Source organism: Salmo trutta, chromosome 39 (genome assembly GCF_901001165.1).
Source record: "Salmo trutta chromosome 39, fSalTru1.1, whole genome shotgun sequence".
NCBI classification, from domain to species: Eukaryota; Metazoa; Chordata; class Actinopteri; order Salmoniformes; family Salmonidae; genus Salmo; species Salmo trutta.
This window is the reverse complement of record NC_042995.1, coordinates 18,024,970-18,045,236: the sequence shown is the minus strand read 5'-3', so window position 1 is coordinate 18,045,236 and position 20,267 is coordinate 18,024,970. Positions and strand designations below refer to the sequence as shown.

Sequence of the window (20,267 nt, the reverse complement as noted above, 5' to 3'; positions counted from 1 at the left end):
TTTGGGGAGTTTCTCCCATTCTTCTCTGCAGATCCTCCCAATCTCTGTCAGGATGGATCGGGAGCATTGCTGCACAGCTATTTTCAGGTCTCTCCAGAGAAGTTCGATCGGGTTCAAATCCGGGCTCTGGCTGGACCACTCAAGGATATTCAGAGACTTGTCCCGAAGCCACTCCTGCATTGTCTTGGCTGTGTGCTTAGGGTCGTTGTCCTGTTGGAAGGTGTACCTTTGCCCCAGTCTGAGGTCCTGAGCGCTCTGGAGCAGGTTTTCATCAAGGATCTCTCTGTACTTTGCTCTGTTCATCTTTGCCTCAATCCTGACTAGTCTCCCTGTCCCTGCCACTGGAAAACACCCCCACAGCACGATGCTGCCACCACATTCTTCACCGTAAGGATGGTGCCAGGTTTCCTCCAGACGTGACACTTGGCATTCAGGCCAAAGAGTTCAATCTTGGTTTCATCAGACCAGAGAATCTTGTTTCTCATGGTCTGAGAGTCCTGTAGGTGCCTTTTGGTAAACTCCAAGCGAGCTGCCATGTGCTTTTTATTGAGGAGTGGCTTCTGTCTGGCCATGCTACCTTAAAGGCCTGTTTGGTGGAGTGCTGCAGAGATGGTTGTCCTTCTGGAAGGTTCTTCCACAGAGGAACTCTAGAGCTCTGTCAGAGTGACCATCGGGTTCTTGGTCACCTTGGTCACCTCCTGATTGCTCAGTTTGGCCAGACGGCCAGCTCTAGGAAGCGTCTTGGTGGTTCCAAACGTCTTACATTTAAGAATGATGGAGGCCAATGTGTTCTTGGGTGTCCTTCAATGCTGCAGAAATGTTTCAGTACCCTTCCCCAGATGTCTGCCTCGACACAATCCTGTCTCGGAGTTCTTTGACCTCATGGCTTTGTTTTTGCTCTGACATGTACTGTCAACATCCACTGTCAACTGTGGGACTTGTGTGCCTTTCCAAATCATGACCAATCAATTGAAATTACCACAGGTGGACTCCAATCAAGTTGTAGAAACATCTCAACGATGATCAATGGAAACAGGATGCACCTGAACTCAATTTCGAGCCTCATATTAAAGGGTCTGAATATTTATGTAAATAAGGTATTTATGTATTTCTTTTATATATATACATTTGCAAACATTTCTTAAAACCTGTTTTCGCTTTGGCATTATGGGGTATCGTGTTTAGATTGCTGTTTTTTTTTATTTAATCAATTTAAAAATAAGGCTGTAACATAACAAAATGTGGAAAAAGTCAACGTGTCTGAATACTTTATGAAGGCACTGTATAATAATATATTCCATTTGGCAGACACTTTTATCCAAAGCGACTAACAGTAGTGGGTGCATACATTTGAATTGCACCCACTTCTGGCATTGCAAGAGCCATGCTCTTCCAACTGAGCTACAGAGGACCAGATACTCAAAAACATGGAAATATGGTCACCAATATCTCAGTAAGGGTCAACGTATCAACAACAGGAGACTTACTGCCACTATGTGGTGTAATATCGAACAGCAAGGTGGACGGCAGGAAATTAGAACGAGAACGGAACATTTTCCGTGAAAAAGACTGATTTCATCATGTTTCATTCACAATAGTATTTAAATGTATTATGCAGTGCTAGAAACCCTTTTGCTCACCATCCTCATTTTCATATTGTTTTCCAATACACGCAAAAAAAAACACAAATCAACGGACTTTGAAAACCCACAGCTGCAGGCAACAATGGCTTCATTGGCTCTATCTGTATACAGCAGGCGGCGGTGCTGATTTAGGACTGTGTGAGATCATACAGAACAATCTCACAAGTATGATCTCACAATAACTTCACTGTGCAACCACCAACCACACCCCAACTCTGTCACCTCTTTGCCTCTTCCTCCCAAGGCCTCTATCCCTCCTCTCTCTCGTTTTATTTTTCTTCTGATGACAGGAGGCTAAGATACTCATTCAAATTCCTCCCTTTACGATCTTCTGGCACAAGAACAAGGCGAATGTCACTTGGCACTTGTGAACAAACCTTTAAAAACAGGCATGGACACACAAGTGCACTGCTATGGCCTCTGTGAGTTCTAAAGTTTGCTCTGTGGGTTGTAGAATGCGCCGATCTCCACCATGATGAATGGGGTTACTTAGAATACATTGTGTTTGATTTAAAATGTTCTGCACTTTAAACCTGGAAGCTATGGGTGCTCTAAATGCCTAATGAAGGCCTATTGACAGCTCTCTTAATGTCTTTGTCCTTGCAAGTTATCCATTGCTCCACTAGATGTCACTATTTTATATGAAATGACCATATTCCGCCTTGCTACTGGACTATTGGTTAAATACAACACAACACAGTTATGTTCTATTGGTGTCTCCCCACACACATTATTAATATATGCATTTATTTTTTAACGACTGAGTTATGAAGTGACAGACCGTAGGCCTAGCTATATGCTTGTTTTGAAACACTAACTGAATTTTAGACCGGAACTCGTCTGAATGGTAAGCAAGGAAAAGGGTCCGTGCTGTGCCGTCTGCAACAATCACAATTACTGGAAGAGGACCTTCCAAAATGTGTCAATGACCACCAGGCCTGTACACAATAAATACAGTTCAGCCATGTAAATAAAACATTTCAATGGTCTAAGAAGCAATGGATATCATAACATTTTTTTTGTTAGAATCAATTCTAGGAATGAAATAAACCTATGTTCTACAAATGTCCAATATCGTTAGTTCGATTGATTAATAACCGCTCAACGAAAAACATGATCCTAACACAGGTGCTCTAGAGAACTGGGCTAGACAACATGCCGTGGATGAATATGATTGTCCAAATGAATACATTATTAATACATTAGAGTAAGATTAAATACCTATAGCATACATTAGGGTAATTACTTTGTTATGGCAGATTTGGTTTCTTGGCTCCAATATTCCAAATAGGCATTAATGATCATATTTGTTATAATTTATGTAATTCATTTAATGAATCGTTCAATTGGGCTACACACGTTTTCAGTGTCTGCACTTCGAGGTAATAAGAAAGGCTGGAATTCGGGTGACAAGGACTTTGGTTGTTTACTGTTGAGGATAAATAAATTGCATACATTTCAGCTCACAACATGACTCCAGTTTGTTCATTTATCTAAATGTAATTAAATCTAAATGCAATTATTACTTAATGTTAAGGCCTATCTACACATAACATATCCTACACATACAAACTAGTCTAATATGTTTTCAATAAAACATTATAATTAAAACATGTCTATTTTAATTGGCTGAGACACTAACATCGTATGGGGAGCTCATTGGATGCAGGTCAATCACCTGATATTAAACAATGGTGAAACTTTACCTAACTTTTCCCTAAACCTTGAGCCTTAGTTGGTTTGGCTAGCCCGGCCCATCTGGTACAGCAAAGGGTAATACTCACCCGAGAGCTGGAGAGGAGTGCGAGAAGAGAGAGAGGAGGAGAGAGAGAATGAGGGGGACCAGATTGAAAACATATCAGCCTGCGTCTCAAAACCACATTTCTGACGAAGAACGAACCACCCTCAAACCTTTTAGACCTCTTTAGGCTACGAAGTTCGATATCCTGCAATGTTTTCTTAGTGAGGGAGGATCGATTTCAGAAACTTGTTTCGTTATTCTCGGTGATGGATTGTAAAAGTTGAGTCGACGCGCAGAAACTCTACGGTGAACTTTATGAGAAGTTGGGAAGAGGAATGCAGTTAGTCTTGATCGTGTTTAGGCTACTAGAATATACTTTATGGATTTCATCCTTGCATTGGAAGGAGTTTGTTACTTCTTGCTTTTTGACCGACAAAGTTTGACCTAACGGTAATATTCGATCGCGTTGCTGAAACTTGTACAGAACTAGTGGACAAACAGAACGGAGGGAGACGCAACGGGTCAGACTCGGACCATACGGACCACAGGCATCACCACTGAGGTAGGTGGACTGGACATGCATGTGATGATGAGCCCTGGAAATCATCTTTCTTATTCATTATTAGAAGATTATTCTTATTATGAATAGGCTAGTAAATCATTTGAAATATTCATTTTAGTGCACATTTGAAATTGTTACTTTGAATTACCTAAAATGGTATTTAAACGTAACCTATTAAAATAGCGTATTTTTTTTATACTGACCATACAGAATAAATAAAAACTTTGGAAATTGTGAACATGAGCCATATAGATGAGACAAAACTGCCCATTCGGAGTTACTTAAAACATCTCCACTTTCAACTTAACTGACTTGCACATTGGAATATCACAAATTCTGCGCTGCAACTTTATCTATTTGTCAGTAGATGCGCTCAAAACTGTGCAGGAGAGACATCATAGCCCTTATTGTTGCTTAGCTAGAATCCTTAGTGGCTACATCAATATTTTGACTTTAAAAAAATGTATGATATACCCATTGATTCTTGAAGAATATAACTTATAAATGCCTTATGAGTTTAGTTCAACTGTCGTACCTCATCATAACCCCAAATATAAGCTTGTTTTAGTCCAATATTTGTAAACAATGTAAACGTAACAAACGCTGTAAAACCTCAAAACATGGTTCAAACTATCATTTTGATACCATGGATGGTCAGTCCTTGCATCCATAGCTATGCATATGAATTTGAGAGTGGTTATGTTTCTCCAGGCCCATCCCTCAGCTTTTTACCAAAACAGAGGCTGGATGTTCGCTCTGTTGTTGTTTCAATTAAGGATTCTAGCTTTAACTTGAGCTTTCGTGAGTTCAGGCTGCTTGAATGAAAGAGATCCTTCCTAAATCCCCTCAATCTGAAAGGTATCCAACTCGCAAAAAGTTCGTGTGTTTGCTACTGAGAGTCATTAGCAGTCAATGCAGAAAATGTACGTTGCTCTGCATTTCAATGGCTGCAATTAATATGCGTTGTTAATGTTTCCCTGGTGTGTTATTAATGTGTGAATAAATTGCAATCAAAACATGAAACAACATTTGAATATGCTTTTGCTGATAGTCTTATCTTTATTTGAGAGAAAATAAGCTAGGGGGTGGTTTTTATTAATAGAGATAAGCGTTATAATCAAAATCTACGAAGATGAGTAATATTTAAAAAAGTTGTAACTAAATCAATACCTTCCTCTAATATGTAACCACTCTCTGTTTCCAAACAGAGTTGGTTCTGGCCTGGGACGTGTGTGTTTTTATGTGAATGGTCCGTTGGTTGGTTTAGTTCATTTGCATTAGAAAAAAGTTTTAGTGCATTTTCTATTGTGCAGGATGAAGAGTTCCAGCAGTCAGGCAGTGAAGAGTTGAAAAGATTTAAAGAAATGATGGGCCTTTCACATTATTCAAAGGGGACTGAGGCTTGGTGCTGCGGTCATCAACCTACCCCCACTTTCATCTCAGCCTCTCAAATGGCATCCTATCCAGCCCTGGTCAGAAGCAGTGCACTATATAGGGAATATGGTGTCATTTGGGACGTAGACACTCACCAAGCGGAGCCATTCTGCAGCCGTTTCCACACCGCTGGCCCACTCCACGAATGCCTTTATTGATTTAGCTAGCTTTTCTCTTCTCCGGAGAGCACAGACAAAAACAGAGGGACTTCCTGGTTTCTTAAGTGTTTGAAAAAGTGGAATATAAGTTGAGTGTGGTATTCAGGAGAGAGAGAGGAGCAGGGGAGATGTCTGAATGAAAAGTGTCTTATCCCCCATAAACAAGAACACAGCACCAATTAAGCTATCTGGCCTAGGAAGTCATTCAGGCAGGTGAAAGGAAATGCCACTGGCTAAACACTAGAAATAACAGGTTGGTTAAGGCTTAAACTGTTGGCATTACCATGTAGTGAAATAAACTTCCTATTGGATGCTATCTTATTGTTATTTCTGCCTGTTTGAAAAGATGAGAAATTAGTATGAGATACCTACAGTATACACGGTTATCTTTAATTGTATTCAAATGTTTAACGTTATCTGATGTCCAACTGTTAAGAAGTGGGCATTTACAATCAAACTACACTAAATCACACCACGTGACTACCCCCTTCCTTCCCTCTCTCAAATCAAATCAAATTTTTATTTGTCACATGCTTCGTAAACAACAGGTGTAGACTAACAATGGAATGTTTACTTACACTCCCCCTCCCCTTTCTCTCTCTATCTCAGAGGTTCCCTTCTTCCCACACAGCAAAGAGCAGTAATTGCTGTCATACCCTCCAGAAAACTAATATTTTGGTTTGTTCAGAGAGGCCCCTGACCACAGCAGTCTGCCCCGGAGGCTGTGTGTGTGTGTGTGTGTGTGTGTGTGTGTGTGTGTGTGTGTGTGTGTGTGTGTGTGTGTGTGTGTGTGTGTGTGTGTGTGTGTGTGTGTGTGTGTGTGTGTGTGTGTGTGTGTGTGTGTGTGCTATGGCTCTATCGACAAAGGCAGCATTAACTGTCTCTGTCCTAAGGGGACAACACTAGAACCACTAGAAAACAGTGGCTCACCTCACATATTTCTTATGGAACAGTCCTTATGGATTACATCATGTGAAGTGAGTCGATTTTGTCAGGTTGCTTAGCTAGACGTTTTTCAGAGGGAAAACTATGACCGTAAAGTTTGAAACTGTCAGTGTTAATACCATGAATTTTCACCTTCATGTAAACGGTATTCTACAGTTATCCAGCTTGGCTGTTTCTACAGCTTTGGCTCAGACAAAGGCGTGAACCTTGTTGTACTAATCCTCTCAACATCACATCTGGCTCAGGTCAAACCAATTGCTATCTTCGGAGGGAATTGGAATATGAATCAAACTTTGTTTAATTCCATTGTTTAACTTAACCTCCATCAACTATTTATCTGCTCGTTACACTGCCTTGTCTAATATAAGTTTTGTTTAATTTGCAAAAATGTTAACAAAAAAAGAGGCCAATATCCCAGCAAGCACATAATATTCTGAGAACCATATGTTTGTTAGACCTTGGTGAGAGTGTGGTTGTCCTATGGTTATTTTGCATACAACCTTCCCACAACTTTCTGGGAAAGGTGCAGGGTACCCAGCTGGCGCATAACATTCATGTTTCTTAGGTGTGAATTTCAGTACTTCAGCATAACTTTTCTTACACGTTTCCTCATGGTTCTTTTTTAAGTAATGTTCTCAAATTGTTCCGAGAACATTCTTCTGGGGCAATTTGAGTAATTCTGCATAACGTTTTCTATAGGTTTCGTCATGGTTCTATTTAAAGCCATGGCCTAAAGCCATGGCCTCAGAACATTTCAGGAAACTTTCCATTAAAACCACAAGAAAACAGTAGTATCATTCAAAGAACGTTCTAAGAATGTTATTTAAAAACATATACTTTCCGTTCTCAGCGTAAACAAATCTCTCTCTATCCTCTATCTTGTTAAGTGTGTTCAGCAGTGTTGGCCACGCCCAATAATTGGCTACACCAGATCTTAATAAGTGCTTGTTTCCTTTCAAATTAGGTCTGTTTGAATAGACAAAAATGACCAGCTCTGCATGAGTAAAAAAAAAAACACATGGCATGCAAGCTGAAGATTATAGGTTTGAATCCCCCTGAAATCTCCCACAATAAAAAAATAAATGTGTTTGCATGATTGCCTAAGCAAATGAATGAATGCCTAAACAAATTAATTTCTGTCGGAGTTCAAAACTGTTAACTCAAGCTAGCAGTATTTTTAGGTCTTATTGAAACATGTTCTAAGAACGTTAAATAATTATTGAAATAAACTATAATATTAGTTCTCAGAACATTAATAAAACCTCCCAGGAAAACTTTCAGGGAACCACAGTAAAACGTTCTAAGAACCTCCCTGCAACCTAAAACTTTCCCAGAACAGGCCATATTTTTACTTCCATTCTCAGAACGTTTGAAATATTTTCCCTTTTACCAGTCAGGAAACTTATGGCTTCATTCCCAGAATCAATGGGAAACCTAAAACGTACGTTCCCACAACTTCCAAGGAATCAAATGTGCCAGCTGGGATGTATCTTGCATTATAAGACCATCTTAATAATATATTAAAATTGCAGCTCTTAAGAGTCTCAGCTCAACCAATGTGTTTGAGGATATCTACAGGTCATATTTGTTTCATTTCTTTAGATCAAACAAACAGTGAGTTGTGTTTCCTCTCTCAGCACTTCACGGGAGTAGGGCCAGACGTCAACAACACAGAGCTCAACTCCAGAATCAGTTTGGTCTCACAGCTAGACTGCCTCTATTATTCTCTCTCGCTCTCTCTCTCTCTCTCTCTCTCTCTCTCTCTCATCTTTGTTTTTGCATAATCTAGATTCTAATTGTTATTAATCAATCTCAACCAGTTGTGCCCCTCATACTAAGATACTGTATCATATGCAAAAAAATCTATTATAACGCAAATGCAATTATACATGATTAAAACAGAGCTCCGTTTCATGCAATGGCATCACAGATTACACACACACACATGACAAGACTTTACACACAGACCAAGAGACATCACACGTGCGCTCGCGCACGCACGCACACACACACACACACACACACACACACACACACACACGCACACACACACCAAGAGACACGAGAAATCAAAGGTCCGGACCAGAGGGCCACAGGGGACATGGGCCTCTCTCCTCCTCGTCCTCAGTACTGTATTTAATGTAGTATGGCTCTGCTTTGATTCACCAGTTAATTAATTCCTGAAGGGACGCTATAGCCCTGATGATCTCTTCTGACTCTTTGTGTGTGTGTGTGTGTGTGTGCGTGCGTGTGTGTGTGATATCAGTAATAGAAATGTCCTCGTCCAGTGAAAAGAAGTAAACAGAATCAACAGCACCACCCATTTGAAATGCAGCCTAAAACCAGTGACTGGTGCCAGGGAATCAGTGGACTTTGAATGGTGTCAGAGGGTAAGGGGTAGTTTTGATTTCGCATAAAGAAATGCCTTCATGATTTGGCCATGGCAAGGGAAGAAACTTGAGATGTGATAACTTATTTGTCAGCGCTGAATAGCTTCAAAGCAGGCAACCCAAATCCTGCCTGTAGGGGTTCTGTATTAGATCAGAGCTGAAACGTTGCCAAGCCACAGACTCCTTACTGACAGTCTAAAGAACCCAGGACAGGGCTTGTCTTACATGTGGTATACACCCAGCACATGTGTTATTCCTTAGCAATCAATCCCCTTTGCCTTCTTCCCCCCACAAGGCAGCACTCTCAGCTCCCAGCTCCTACAATCAGGCACAGGGTCAGGACCTGGTCGGGGCTCTCCGTGGGCCCTCTGAGGCCTCGCTCCTCCCTGTTGAAGGCAAGGGCTGCATCTTAAAGGGCGCCGTATTCCCTATTTAGAGCACTACTTTTGACCAGGGCCCATAGGGTACTGCACTATATAGGGAGTAGGGTGCCACTTGGGACGCAGCCAAGGACTGTCAGAGGCAGTAGCAGTCTTCATCCTGTGGGCCCTCATGCCTTCACACTGAGCAACAGAGCCTCGCTGGGGTCACTGGGCCTTCCACTGTGTCAGTAGCCATTAGTATTGCATGGATTTTAAGGTGAGCTGTGTGTGTTTCACTCTGTTTTACCGCTGTTTGGCAGCTGTGCCTGGTGGACTGGAGTGTGGTTACAGCCATGGCTTAAGGGGGTTTTAAGAGATCCCTCTGGCTGTGGTGTTTCCTTGTCATGGCGACAGCTTCCTCTGAGCAGGAGCTTACTGGTTGGTTAAGAGGTTAGTGTTGTGCTAAATGGGGAGATCAGGGCGTTGCCGATCAGGGTGGCGTTTTGGGGATGAACAGTTACTCACCCTTTTAGAGCCTCAGCTGCCAACAGCAGAGACGACAGAAGGAGTCCAAACTGTGGCTGTAAAACATGAGGTGTGTAACACAGTTTCACACACCATTTGGCCTCCGGATGAAAAGGCATAGCGGTGATACCAAGCGGTTAATCAATGCCCACATGCCATTTCACTGTTGATCAGGGATATGAAGGGCCAGGGCGTAACCCTCGTTGCTCTGGGCAATACACATAGCGAAGCGAGCCCTCTTTGCTACTGTGAATCTGTGTTTAGAGACGAGAGCCTCCTCCTCTTTGCCTGAATAAGCCTACATCTCTAGCAGACGAGAGAGGAGCAGTCATTCTTTGGGCTGAGTCACGGTGACAGGCTAAATCCTCTAGCAGGTGATTTCTACTCTGAAGTGGAGTTGGAGCTGTAAGCTCAACATCTGTACGGCATTGCCAGGACCTGAAGAGATCACCCACAGGATACTGCACTTACAGGCAGGGGATGGGTTCTTATCCACGGGGCTCCTCTCTTCGTCTCGCCTCCTCTCTGCTTCGTCTGTCCACAACAAGCCAACCAACCAATCTCCTCTGATCCCAGAGAGAGAGAGAGAGAGAGAGAGAAGGAGAGGAGGAGGATGAGACGTACTGCACGCGATGAGAGAGAGAGAGGGAGGGATGAGAGAGAGTACGAGTGAGACTAGAGGAGAGGGAGAGTAGAAGAGAGATGAGAGACGGAGAGAGACGAGATGAGTGTAGGAGAGAGGAGAGGATGAGACGACGGACGAGAGAGTGAGAAGAGAGAGAGAGATGAGAGAGAGAGATGAGAGAGAGGGGAGAGAGAGAGAGAGGGGAGAGAGAGAAAGGTGAGAGAGAGCGAAGGAGAGGAGAGGAGAGAGAGAGAGAGAAGAGGAGAGAGAGAGAGGAGAGAGAGAGAGAGAGGAGAGGCGAGAGAGAGGAGAGAGAGAGAGAGAGAGGAGAGAGAGAGAGAGGGAGAGAGAGAGAGAGAGAGAGAGAGAGAGAGGCATCACTGCCCCTCAGGACCACTCAGTCTCAGCCATTCTCTGCATGATGACCGTGACTTTTATGATTCTTAACTGAATCATGCTTCGTTTCTCTATTGTTTCACTTCACTAATTGAAGTGAAACACCAATTGAAGTGAAATAATAATGATCTGGATCGTGATAGCGTGATTCAGTGTGGATTCCCAGGCTCCGGTCTGCTCTTATGCGGTAGTGGTGCGTGGGTAAAATCACTGTGGATGCCAAGCCAGGATAATTGTGATAATTGCGCTGTTTGCTCTATAACCTGTTAGTTCATATGACTTGCCACCGTGATATCTAGGCCTAAGGCCAAGACTAAATTCAACCACACCTTTGTTTCGTCACAAAACCGGAGAGTAACCTCTGTCCTGTGAAGTCCACTAAGCATATTGCATGTAACAGACAGTTACATGACCTACAGCATGGTAAAGCAAGTTAATGTTTCCCACATTTTCGAGACCACTAAACAACTACTGATTTAGAACCACACAGAGTTACCGCAAGTCGCAAAGAAAACAGGAGCTGCCGCCACTATTCCAGCACCATTTAAACTTCAACATTTCAACATCATCAAATCACCTCTGCTTAGTCTGATAGAGTGACAACTAAAAGATACCAAAAACGATTAAGTCCGTTCGTGCAAGTCGAAAAAACATGTTGACAGGCATCCTCCGCTTTTTTATGTTGACGGAACGATCTATGACTCTATCATAGAGTACACACTTTTCTTTTTTGTTGTCCTAGGCTACCTGGCTAAAATACTTGTTCACTAGCCTAACTCCCTTTTTATGGGCAACGTTAGCTAGTTAATGTTAGCCTTCTACATCTAGCTACATATTGAACTTCCATTCTTTCAGGCCAGGGTCACAATGTATGAATTTATGGTTGGATCAGAATCACTGTTATAATCATTGGCCAGTACAGAGAATTAAGTAAAACCACAAGTCCAAATCCCCATCTCTATCCATAGCTAATTTAGAAAAGGGCCCATTTTAGCTAGCTAGCTAGCCACCGGACAACAACACAACAAGATGCAACAATTCAAGTTGATTCTATCAATGATGTATTGCTCTCAATGTGATGTGATTGGAGGGAAGCCAAATCCAAACTGGCTTCCCTTGACACTTTTTTTGGTGAGCCAGGACCATTCACGGTTCAGCTCACTCAACTCACTCAATTTAGCTCAAAGACAAATTCTCGCTGGCTTCCCTTGCATTCAATGCTACGGGCAGCAAAAATGTCATACTCTTTTTGACCAGACAGCATCATATAGATGGGCTACACATACAGAGACAGAGGGGCGCTGTTTCTCTCACTCGGATGCTTTCTCCGGTGAGATACATTCAGCCTCTTGCAAATTGAAGGAATATTATGAAACACAGAGAGACAAAAGATACATTATTTAATGTTTTTTTCAAATGTTTTCATGGTAAATGTTTTGGGGATGCCTGGCTTCCCTTGGCAACCATGAATACGCGCCACTGCTCGTGTCAATGATAGCCCTTGTTGTAATAAAACGTTTCTAGGCTAGAGACTCATCCAGTGACTAATACACTCTTCAGAGTGTGTTCTCAGAAGACCCTTGGTGGGCCTTTTGAGAGGGAAATGATTCACCTGTTAAAATTGTTTGGCTTCCATTGTTAGGCACAACAACCTTGTTTAACTTGACATTTTCTGCATATAGTCTATGTTGCAAACATACAGTACTCCAAATAATAAAGATTCTTCGTATTCAAACGCCACCACAAGTGATCTCCCACTCGTGCTTATAGTCATAAGCAGGCTGCTTTTACGAGACTACAGTTTTTCAGAAGAGGGTACACGTAACCATAAATTCCAGAAAGTGCCCGAGTCCCGTGCTTCAGTCCCTTCAGAGAGAGGCTCGGTACTGACTCTGCTCTGTGATTTTACTGCACTACTGTGACCTTTCAGTGTTCAGTCACAGTCATTTGTTTGGCTGACAGCTCACGGTGTAATAACTAAGTGTGGTGATGGCTTGTGGGAAGCTGTAAGTAATACTCTGTGATGTGCCAAACTGCACTCTGCTCCGGTAAAGCAGGAGACCAGAGCCTGGAACGCAGAGACATACATTTTTCCACACGCTGGGAATACCCTTCTCTCTCACGGCAGGCCATTTTGAATCCTAGGACATTTCTTACAAGAATCATACATGTATGTCAGAGTAACTCAGAACTACACCCAGATATTTTTGTTGCTCATAATTAACCATATGATACAATACTTTTTGTCCAGGATTCTTTTTCATACAACTATGTCTAACGGTCTAACGATCATGGCTAATGTTTAGTTCATTTCTGCTCTTGGAATTAAGAGGTTGTTAGTGAAAAGAGGATTAGATCAACAAGAGGAAAGACTCCATTGGTTTAGCTATGAGTGGTTAAATCTGGCCTTGCATGTTTAAGCTGTGTTTTGTCTACTTGAGTTTGCACACAGGAAGTGGACTGGACAGTGGGTTAACTGGATAACTGTACTCAATCACTTCTCAGTCTCATAGGGATGAGGAACATCTTTCCATTCCTGTCTTATTCAGAAAGTTTCCTGATTATTACGCTTCAATGACCTGAAACTACAATGACTCATAAGTACCGAGGCCATGTTTAATATACAATAGTTGAAGAGTAGTACAGAATACAGCGCATTCAATATTTACCTTGGTAGCTCTTGTAGGGTGTGGTTTAGAGACACATTGCAATGCCTAAAACAAAACAAAAAGCCAGGAAGAGGCTTGGGCTTCTTCTTCTCTCAGAGCTCCTGAAAGGAAAGGAGAGCTGAACCGTATTGGAGTTAAAGACCGAGGTGCTAAAACAAACAGGTATTGGTTTCAACACAAAGACAGAGGCTGAGTGAGAAAGTAGTTTGAGGAGTTGTTGTTCTTCTGTCATAAATAACCTTTTTGTTAGGCTTTGTATTGTTCGTTTTCACGGTTAAATGGAACATTGGGTGTTGTCTTTAAAGGTAATGGGGGTTAACAATAGGAGGTAGAAGTTCATTATTCCTCACAGCTGTGTATCTAAATCTACTGCTGGGTTTATTATCATGGTAATAACCATCTCCTAGCTACTAAAATAATACTAGTCAATTCTCTCACGTTTATTTATTTAGCTTTTCAACTTGAATAAAGGTATGGTTTATTGTTTCTACCATCAACAGATTTAGCCATGACTCTCAGAGATAAGACATTCATATCTTGACACAAATGAACACACTCAGGAACACGAACGCACGCACACACACACACCCACACACACGCACACACGCACACACACACACGCACACACGCACACACACACACACTTGAAATGAACTGAACTTTTTGTGCCATTCTTGAGAACCCATTTAGTTTTCACAGACTGAGTCACAAACAGTTAACAGAGTGAAAGAGTTAAACACGCTGGACAGACAGTGAATTTGTAGGTCTACATTGTTAAAACCCCGTTTACTGCCCCTTGAACAAGCTGGGAGGGTTGGCAGGATGTAAAGGCCTGATGGACAGCTTTGTCTGCTGTCTTTACTGTAGACAAAGTCTCTTTGAGACAGGTGTGGGGGGCCAGGGGCCCTTTTTCTCCACCGACGCTGCTTTGTGGAGAGGGTGGTAAATGTGGCACATGAGACAGTAGTGTAGTGGCATTCATTCATGCCCCAGTCAGCCAGTCCTTTGGTGTATTTTGGTTTTCATTAGTAAACATCAGTCAGGCTAGAGTTTTTAGCTTCTCAATCCCCCTTCTGGTCATTCATTACACCCTAGTAATAATATGTGCCATTCACACATTTAGGTGAGGTTGGGATTAGTCTCACGGAGTGTTGAAAGCCTTTTAACTATTAGTGGATCTCATTGACATGCCCTCCTCATCAGTGTCATGGAACAAGAGAGTGGAGAGGAAAGCAGACAACAAAAGAAAAGACAAGACAAGAGAAGACGAGTAGAGTGGAGTAGAGTGGAGTAGAGTGGAGTAGAGTGGAGAGAGCCCTGGGGACCAACAGGAGAGATCAAGCGTGCCCCTGGTCATTTGTTTACCTTGGTTTCTATCTGTTAGTGTGGTGTCTGACACCTGTAGTGTCCCATAGCCCTGTCTCCTCTGTCTCCTGTCTCCCGTCCGTCCGGCCAGTCTCCGCTGGGGGAAGATACGACCATGTGTCTCAGCTCTTCAGAGGAGGGACAGTTTACCGCTCCTCCTCCCCCATCTCCACATACCCCCCACATACCACCCCGCATACCCCCCACATACCCCACTTACACATAGTCAGGGCTGGAGGCTAGTCTTATTAATAAGACACCCATTATGATCTAGATACACTAAGCCCAGACTTTACAACACCTTCAAGGAAAATTTGTTTAGATGGCTGTTTGAGCACGTTGATGACTGTGCTCAGGTCAGTTGATATCATAGTTTGCTACACCTGCTTTACACAATATAGGGGAGATAGATAGATACACTAAGCCCGGGCTTTACAACAGGTTCAAGGAAAAACCTCTCCTATATTGTGTAAAGCACGTGTAGCAAACTATAATATCAACTGACCTGAGCCCAGCCTGCAGTGTGTGAATCTGACTGTCTCTCATACAGCCATCAACGTGCTCAAACAGCCATCTAAACAAAGAACGACTTGGCAGGCAGCGCGTCGCTTGTTTACCTTTGTTGAACCTAGCCGCTTATCTTTGGTTGCAGTGCAAACATGTAGTGGTTTTGTCCTGAAAGAAATCTCATTTGAGTTGCTGCTTTCTTCCAGGACCCCAGTGACTCATGCTACGGTTTGCTGTCTCCAAAGGGGGTTTAGCATAACCTAGCCTGACTGGCATCAAAGTTTATTTAACTGTTGATCTTTTTATCAGCGCTATTTGAACTGATTGTTCAGCCTTGCTTGCTAAGAATAATACACCCTTATCTTCAAACGTGCTGAGAAAACACATTGGCTCTCTTCAGAGGATGCGGCCTACTGTATAATGTAGCCTACTGTATACATATCACTGGCCTACTGTATACATGTCACATAATGAAATGATAATGACGATGCCACCTCATGTCGTTTCCTTAAGAGCTTCTGATGTCCAGAATGGAGACCTTTGCCCCGACGACCACAGAGAAGAAAGGCTCTGGTCTGGATGGAAACGGCTTCACTGACCTCCCAAAGAAACTCTCCCCTTCAGCTGTCATCAGAGGTACTGTACACTTTTCTTCAATGACTTTAAAGAAGGGGGGGAAAAAAACGGTTTTAGTTTTACTGGTAGTATCTTTTGTGCACCTCCACTTCAGGTTGGTCTCTCCTGCTGACACAGGTTTTACTGTAAGGAAAAGGGTCCCTGCGTCCCTTACTCCCTACATACTGTGAGACTGTCACACAAGCCAAGGTCTTACAGAGACCGATAGGGCCGGGGGAAGGAGGAGGTTTGAGAGAGAACATGCACATGAAATATACATATCAAAGATAAAACGCTGTCTTGGGAGAAGTTGCTCTGGGCTCTAATCGTCCCTGATAAGGCTCTTCCTGTAGCACCTGGAGCAATCAGAGGTGACTTACAGTAGAGCTGATAGAAATCAGCAATGTAATGCTGCGGCCTGTTAAAGAGCATCATTAATACTGAACAGGTACTGTAGCATAGCAGTGTGTGTGTGTGTGTGTGCGTGTGCGTTGTGAGTGTGTGCATGTGTGTCTGTCACAGGGAGAAGTTCATAAAGACTAAAGACAGCGACGTTGCGCGATTTGGGGGCATAATCTCTGATTAATGGTTCATATAACTACATGGGGCTGGCCTGGGAAAGGTAAAATGGCTGTGTTTGTTGAAATTAATGAAAAGTAGCAGTGTGCCTCTTTCATAGGGCGGTCGGGAGAGACAGAGAGAGAATGCATGTTTAAAAGATGTCAGTGAATGTGTGATGAAAGGCCAGTATAATGAGGTTGAAAGACCTTGTTCTTACCTCCAGAGTATCACACTGATGAATTACTAAAAATGTCTGGTAGAGCAGAGCTCAGTGGGCGAGATGGCCCTTCCCTCAGAGATGGACAGTGATGCAGATTGACGGCTACCTTTGAAATGGTAATACTACTTCTTGTGATTTAGTGACATTTTTACTCTTTAATGAAGGGCTTGGTGGCCTGCCACGATAAAGAAATATCCATTAATTGTTTAAGGAAGAACAAAGATAAAAATAGGCCATAAATTTTTTGTCCCTAACGATTGACATCAGGCCCAATTTTTTCAAAACCTTCTATAGACCTCAAGTTTGTTTTCATAACCTTGTGGAGTTTGCAGCGCACGGCCCGTTAGTCCAACAATCATTTCATGATTTTGTGTAAGAATAAGGAAAGACAATTTGAGTTGGCAAAGAGTAAAATAGTAGGCGTCTATAGGGGCGATTCTGTGACGCCTTAAATGTCTACTAGGAATTCCTGCAACAGAATCCAGCAGTTTTTCTCCTAATTTAATTCAGAGTGAATCCTAATTCCTTAACCTATCAGGAGGGCCAAAGCTAATTAGTTAATTAGACCAACTTCAAGATGTCACTGATAACTTCAATTAATACACATGTATGATGACACGAGGATAGTTTGTCTTTGAAATGACATTCAAGACTAATGTCCACCACGATGAGGAGAAACAGACAGATAGAGAATGCATGTTTTAAAGATGTCAGTGAATGTGTGATGAAAGGCCAGTATAATGAGGTTGAAAGGCCTTGTTCTTACCTCCAGAGTATCACACTGATGAATTACTAAAAATGTCTGGTAGAGCAGAGCTCAGTGGGCGAGATGGCCCTTCCCTCAGAGATGGACAGTGATGCAGATTGACGGCTACCTTTGAAATGGTAATACTACTTGTGATTTAGTGACATTTTCATTCTTTAATGAAGGGTTGGTGGCCTGCCACGATAAAGAAATGAAAGACGAATTGTTTATTAGGCTAAATCAATCTAGGACGTATTTTACATACACTGTAAATGGGACATGAATCAAGTGGGACTTTGTTTTCAACAACTTGTTTCATGTCGACATCAATATCGTTAACTCAATTATATTGACCGACCATTTTATTTCCAGCTAACTCATTCATTTTTTATCACTCTACAATTACTAAAATCATATAACTGGCCATGAATAAGCATTTCTAATATGGAGCCTGGAATGTCTGAACAATGGTTCTTTTGTCGTGAAGGAATATGTTTCCAGACCTGAGCCTTCTGGCAATTAAGAAAACATTTGACTGCCTACAAACCTAAAATCCTAATCTGTTAATGTGATCACCCTCTCTAATTTAATCTCAGTATGCCTTCCTCAATGGAGCCAATTCACACACGCTGAGGTCATATGTTGAAATACTCTCGGCCGCAGCGAGCGATAGAGAGGCCCTTCAGTTGGGCCAATCATCTTCTGTGGATAAGCCCCCTCAGACCCGTAGAGAGGGTCTTTAAAGTAGGTTGATTTAACTTTCAAAGGGGCCTGGAGAGAGACTCTTGATTACCAGGCGCAGGGTAACAAGGCAGGCCCCATGTGCCACCCCACCCTCTGTCTCCTCCCTGCCCTGCTATAACTATGCTTTCCCCTGGTCTACAATGGCTCTGGTTCTGCTGGGTCTCTGCCTGGTCCTCTTGGCCCAGAACAAGTGCTGTGTTCCAGGCTTGTGTTGCTCTGTCCCCCCCCCCCCCTGGCTGCGGATCTAAAGTGGAGCTGCTGTTTTAAACCTGCATCCATCGGCCTCTCTCTTCTCTTCCCATAACTCCTTTACCCTATCACTATTAGAATAGTGTCACCATCCATATTTTAATCTTAATAACACTACACACTCACACCCTCAGTCCAATAGAATCGGGTCTGGGTAGAACCAGCTTATAGAGTTACAGCTTCATAGGTCTAAAATCTGCCAGCACACTAAGACAGGGCAATTACTTATCTCAATAATATGCATTATTATTCCTGTTTGCCAGACACAGATAAGTGAATATGCAGTAGGAGTGCAGCCAAAAGAGACAAAGTCCTTGAACTTAAAAGCACATTCCCAAGCAGAACCGCCTCCTGCTTTGGAATGAAAAGTAGACAATTGTAATATACTGCCTCTGTTCCGGCGCTGTGGCTTTATTGTCAGTGTGTAGTTTACTACGGGCTGGTGGATTCTTGTCAGCTAAGTCGTGCCCACCTCAGAGGACCAGACATGGCCGACCTGCTCCATTATAGAAACCCCCCCCCGTTTTATTCTCCTGTCTGTGTTATTTATTCACAACAATATCTTCTCTATCAGAGGACAGGGCTAATGCAGAGTTTTAATATGTTATTTACACATAAAAAAAAACAAGCGCTCTATGTGTGTAGACCGGAAGGGTGGGGGTGAAATGAATGGGCCGCTCCCATCTTTTATATCAGAGTTTAACAATCTGGATTGCTAATAGAACCATTTATCATGGAGCGGTCATTTATTTGATGTGAACATGCAGGCAGCCCAGGTCTGGTCTCCTATCCCAGAGGTCTATGGAAATGGGGGGTGGAGTCGACGCGTGCATACATTGGACTCAAGTAGAAGTCACTTTGTTTAAAATGGGGGCCCAGGTGCACCGACCGACCAGCCTGTCTGGTCCTGTTGATGATATTCCTGTGTGTGTGTGTGTGTGTGTGTGTGTGTGTGTGTGTGTGTGTGTGTGTGTGTGTGTGTGTGTGTGTGTGTGTGTGTGTGTGTGTGTGTGTGTGTGTGTGTGTGTGTGTGCGTGCGTGCGTGCGTGGATGGAGCTTTAGTTGCTGCTCCTGTCCTCAGTCTGTCATTTATATTGGTGGAAGGACCAGGAAGGTGATGTTAACTGGACCTATAAAAAGTCTGGCCTGTGACTTCCGGACTGCAGCCCACGTTGCTCATTGAAGCATGGCTGGCCTCACTTTCTGTGTGTGTGTCTGTATGTGTGTGTTCATTGGTAACTGCTGGGCCTGGACACAGCACAGCTAACCCTCACCACTGGGCCGTGCACAGGGTTTTGGTTACCTTTAATGAATTGAAATGAGCTCCTGTATTTCCTGTGACAGCCCGCATCTGTCTGGTTAGCGGTTATAAAGGCTGCGGGCCCGGGCAGACCGGGTATATAGGTTTATGGGGCTTCATGCATAACTTTTATGATTTCAAATAATTTGGGAGGCATTTATATACATCATACATTGTCGAAATTGTACTCAGATTTTCGGAAGAGGTGAATATTTACCTTATAATGTTATTCAACCTTTATTGATATGTGCTGGTGAATATTATTTTGTTCTTTGAATAAAAAAAAAAAGTTGTAAGCTGGTGAAATATAGGGAGGTCTGTAACAGGGGTTAAAAAAACGGAAAAGGGCAACATTTGTTTTCAAAGGATTAAGCTATTTGAATTCCTTTCTCACCTGTCTATCCATGTTTTCTAACCTAGGCCATGGGAGCCTGGTCCTATTTTGCTGGTAATGATTTGATTCACTGACTTTGGTGGGCTGGTGACATACACTACCGTTAAAAAGTTTGGA

The 20,267-nt window shown here is 42.7% G+C and overlaps 1 protein-coding gene across 1 annotated transcript in view; it reads left to right on the top strand.

The window, feature by feature from the left end:
- Positions 1-3,216: 3,216 nt before the first annotated feature.
- Positions 3,217-20,267, top strand: part of LOC115179192 (zinc finger protein GLI2) — a 72,509-nt gene continuing 55,458 nt past the window's right edge. The window contains exons 1-2 of the mRNA XM_029740559.1: positions 3,217-3,946; positions 15,836-15,958. Coding sequence (XP_029596419.1) covers positions 15,844-15,958 — 115 coding nt within the window. The 5' untranslated portion in view covers positions 3,217-3,946; positions 15,836-15,843. The remainder of the gene's footprint in view (positions 3,947-15,835; positions 15,959-20,267) is intronic.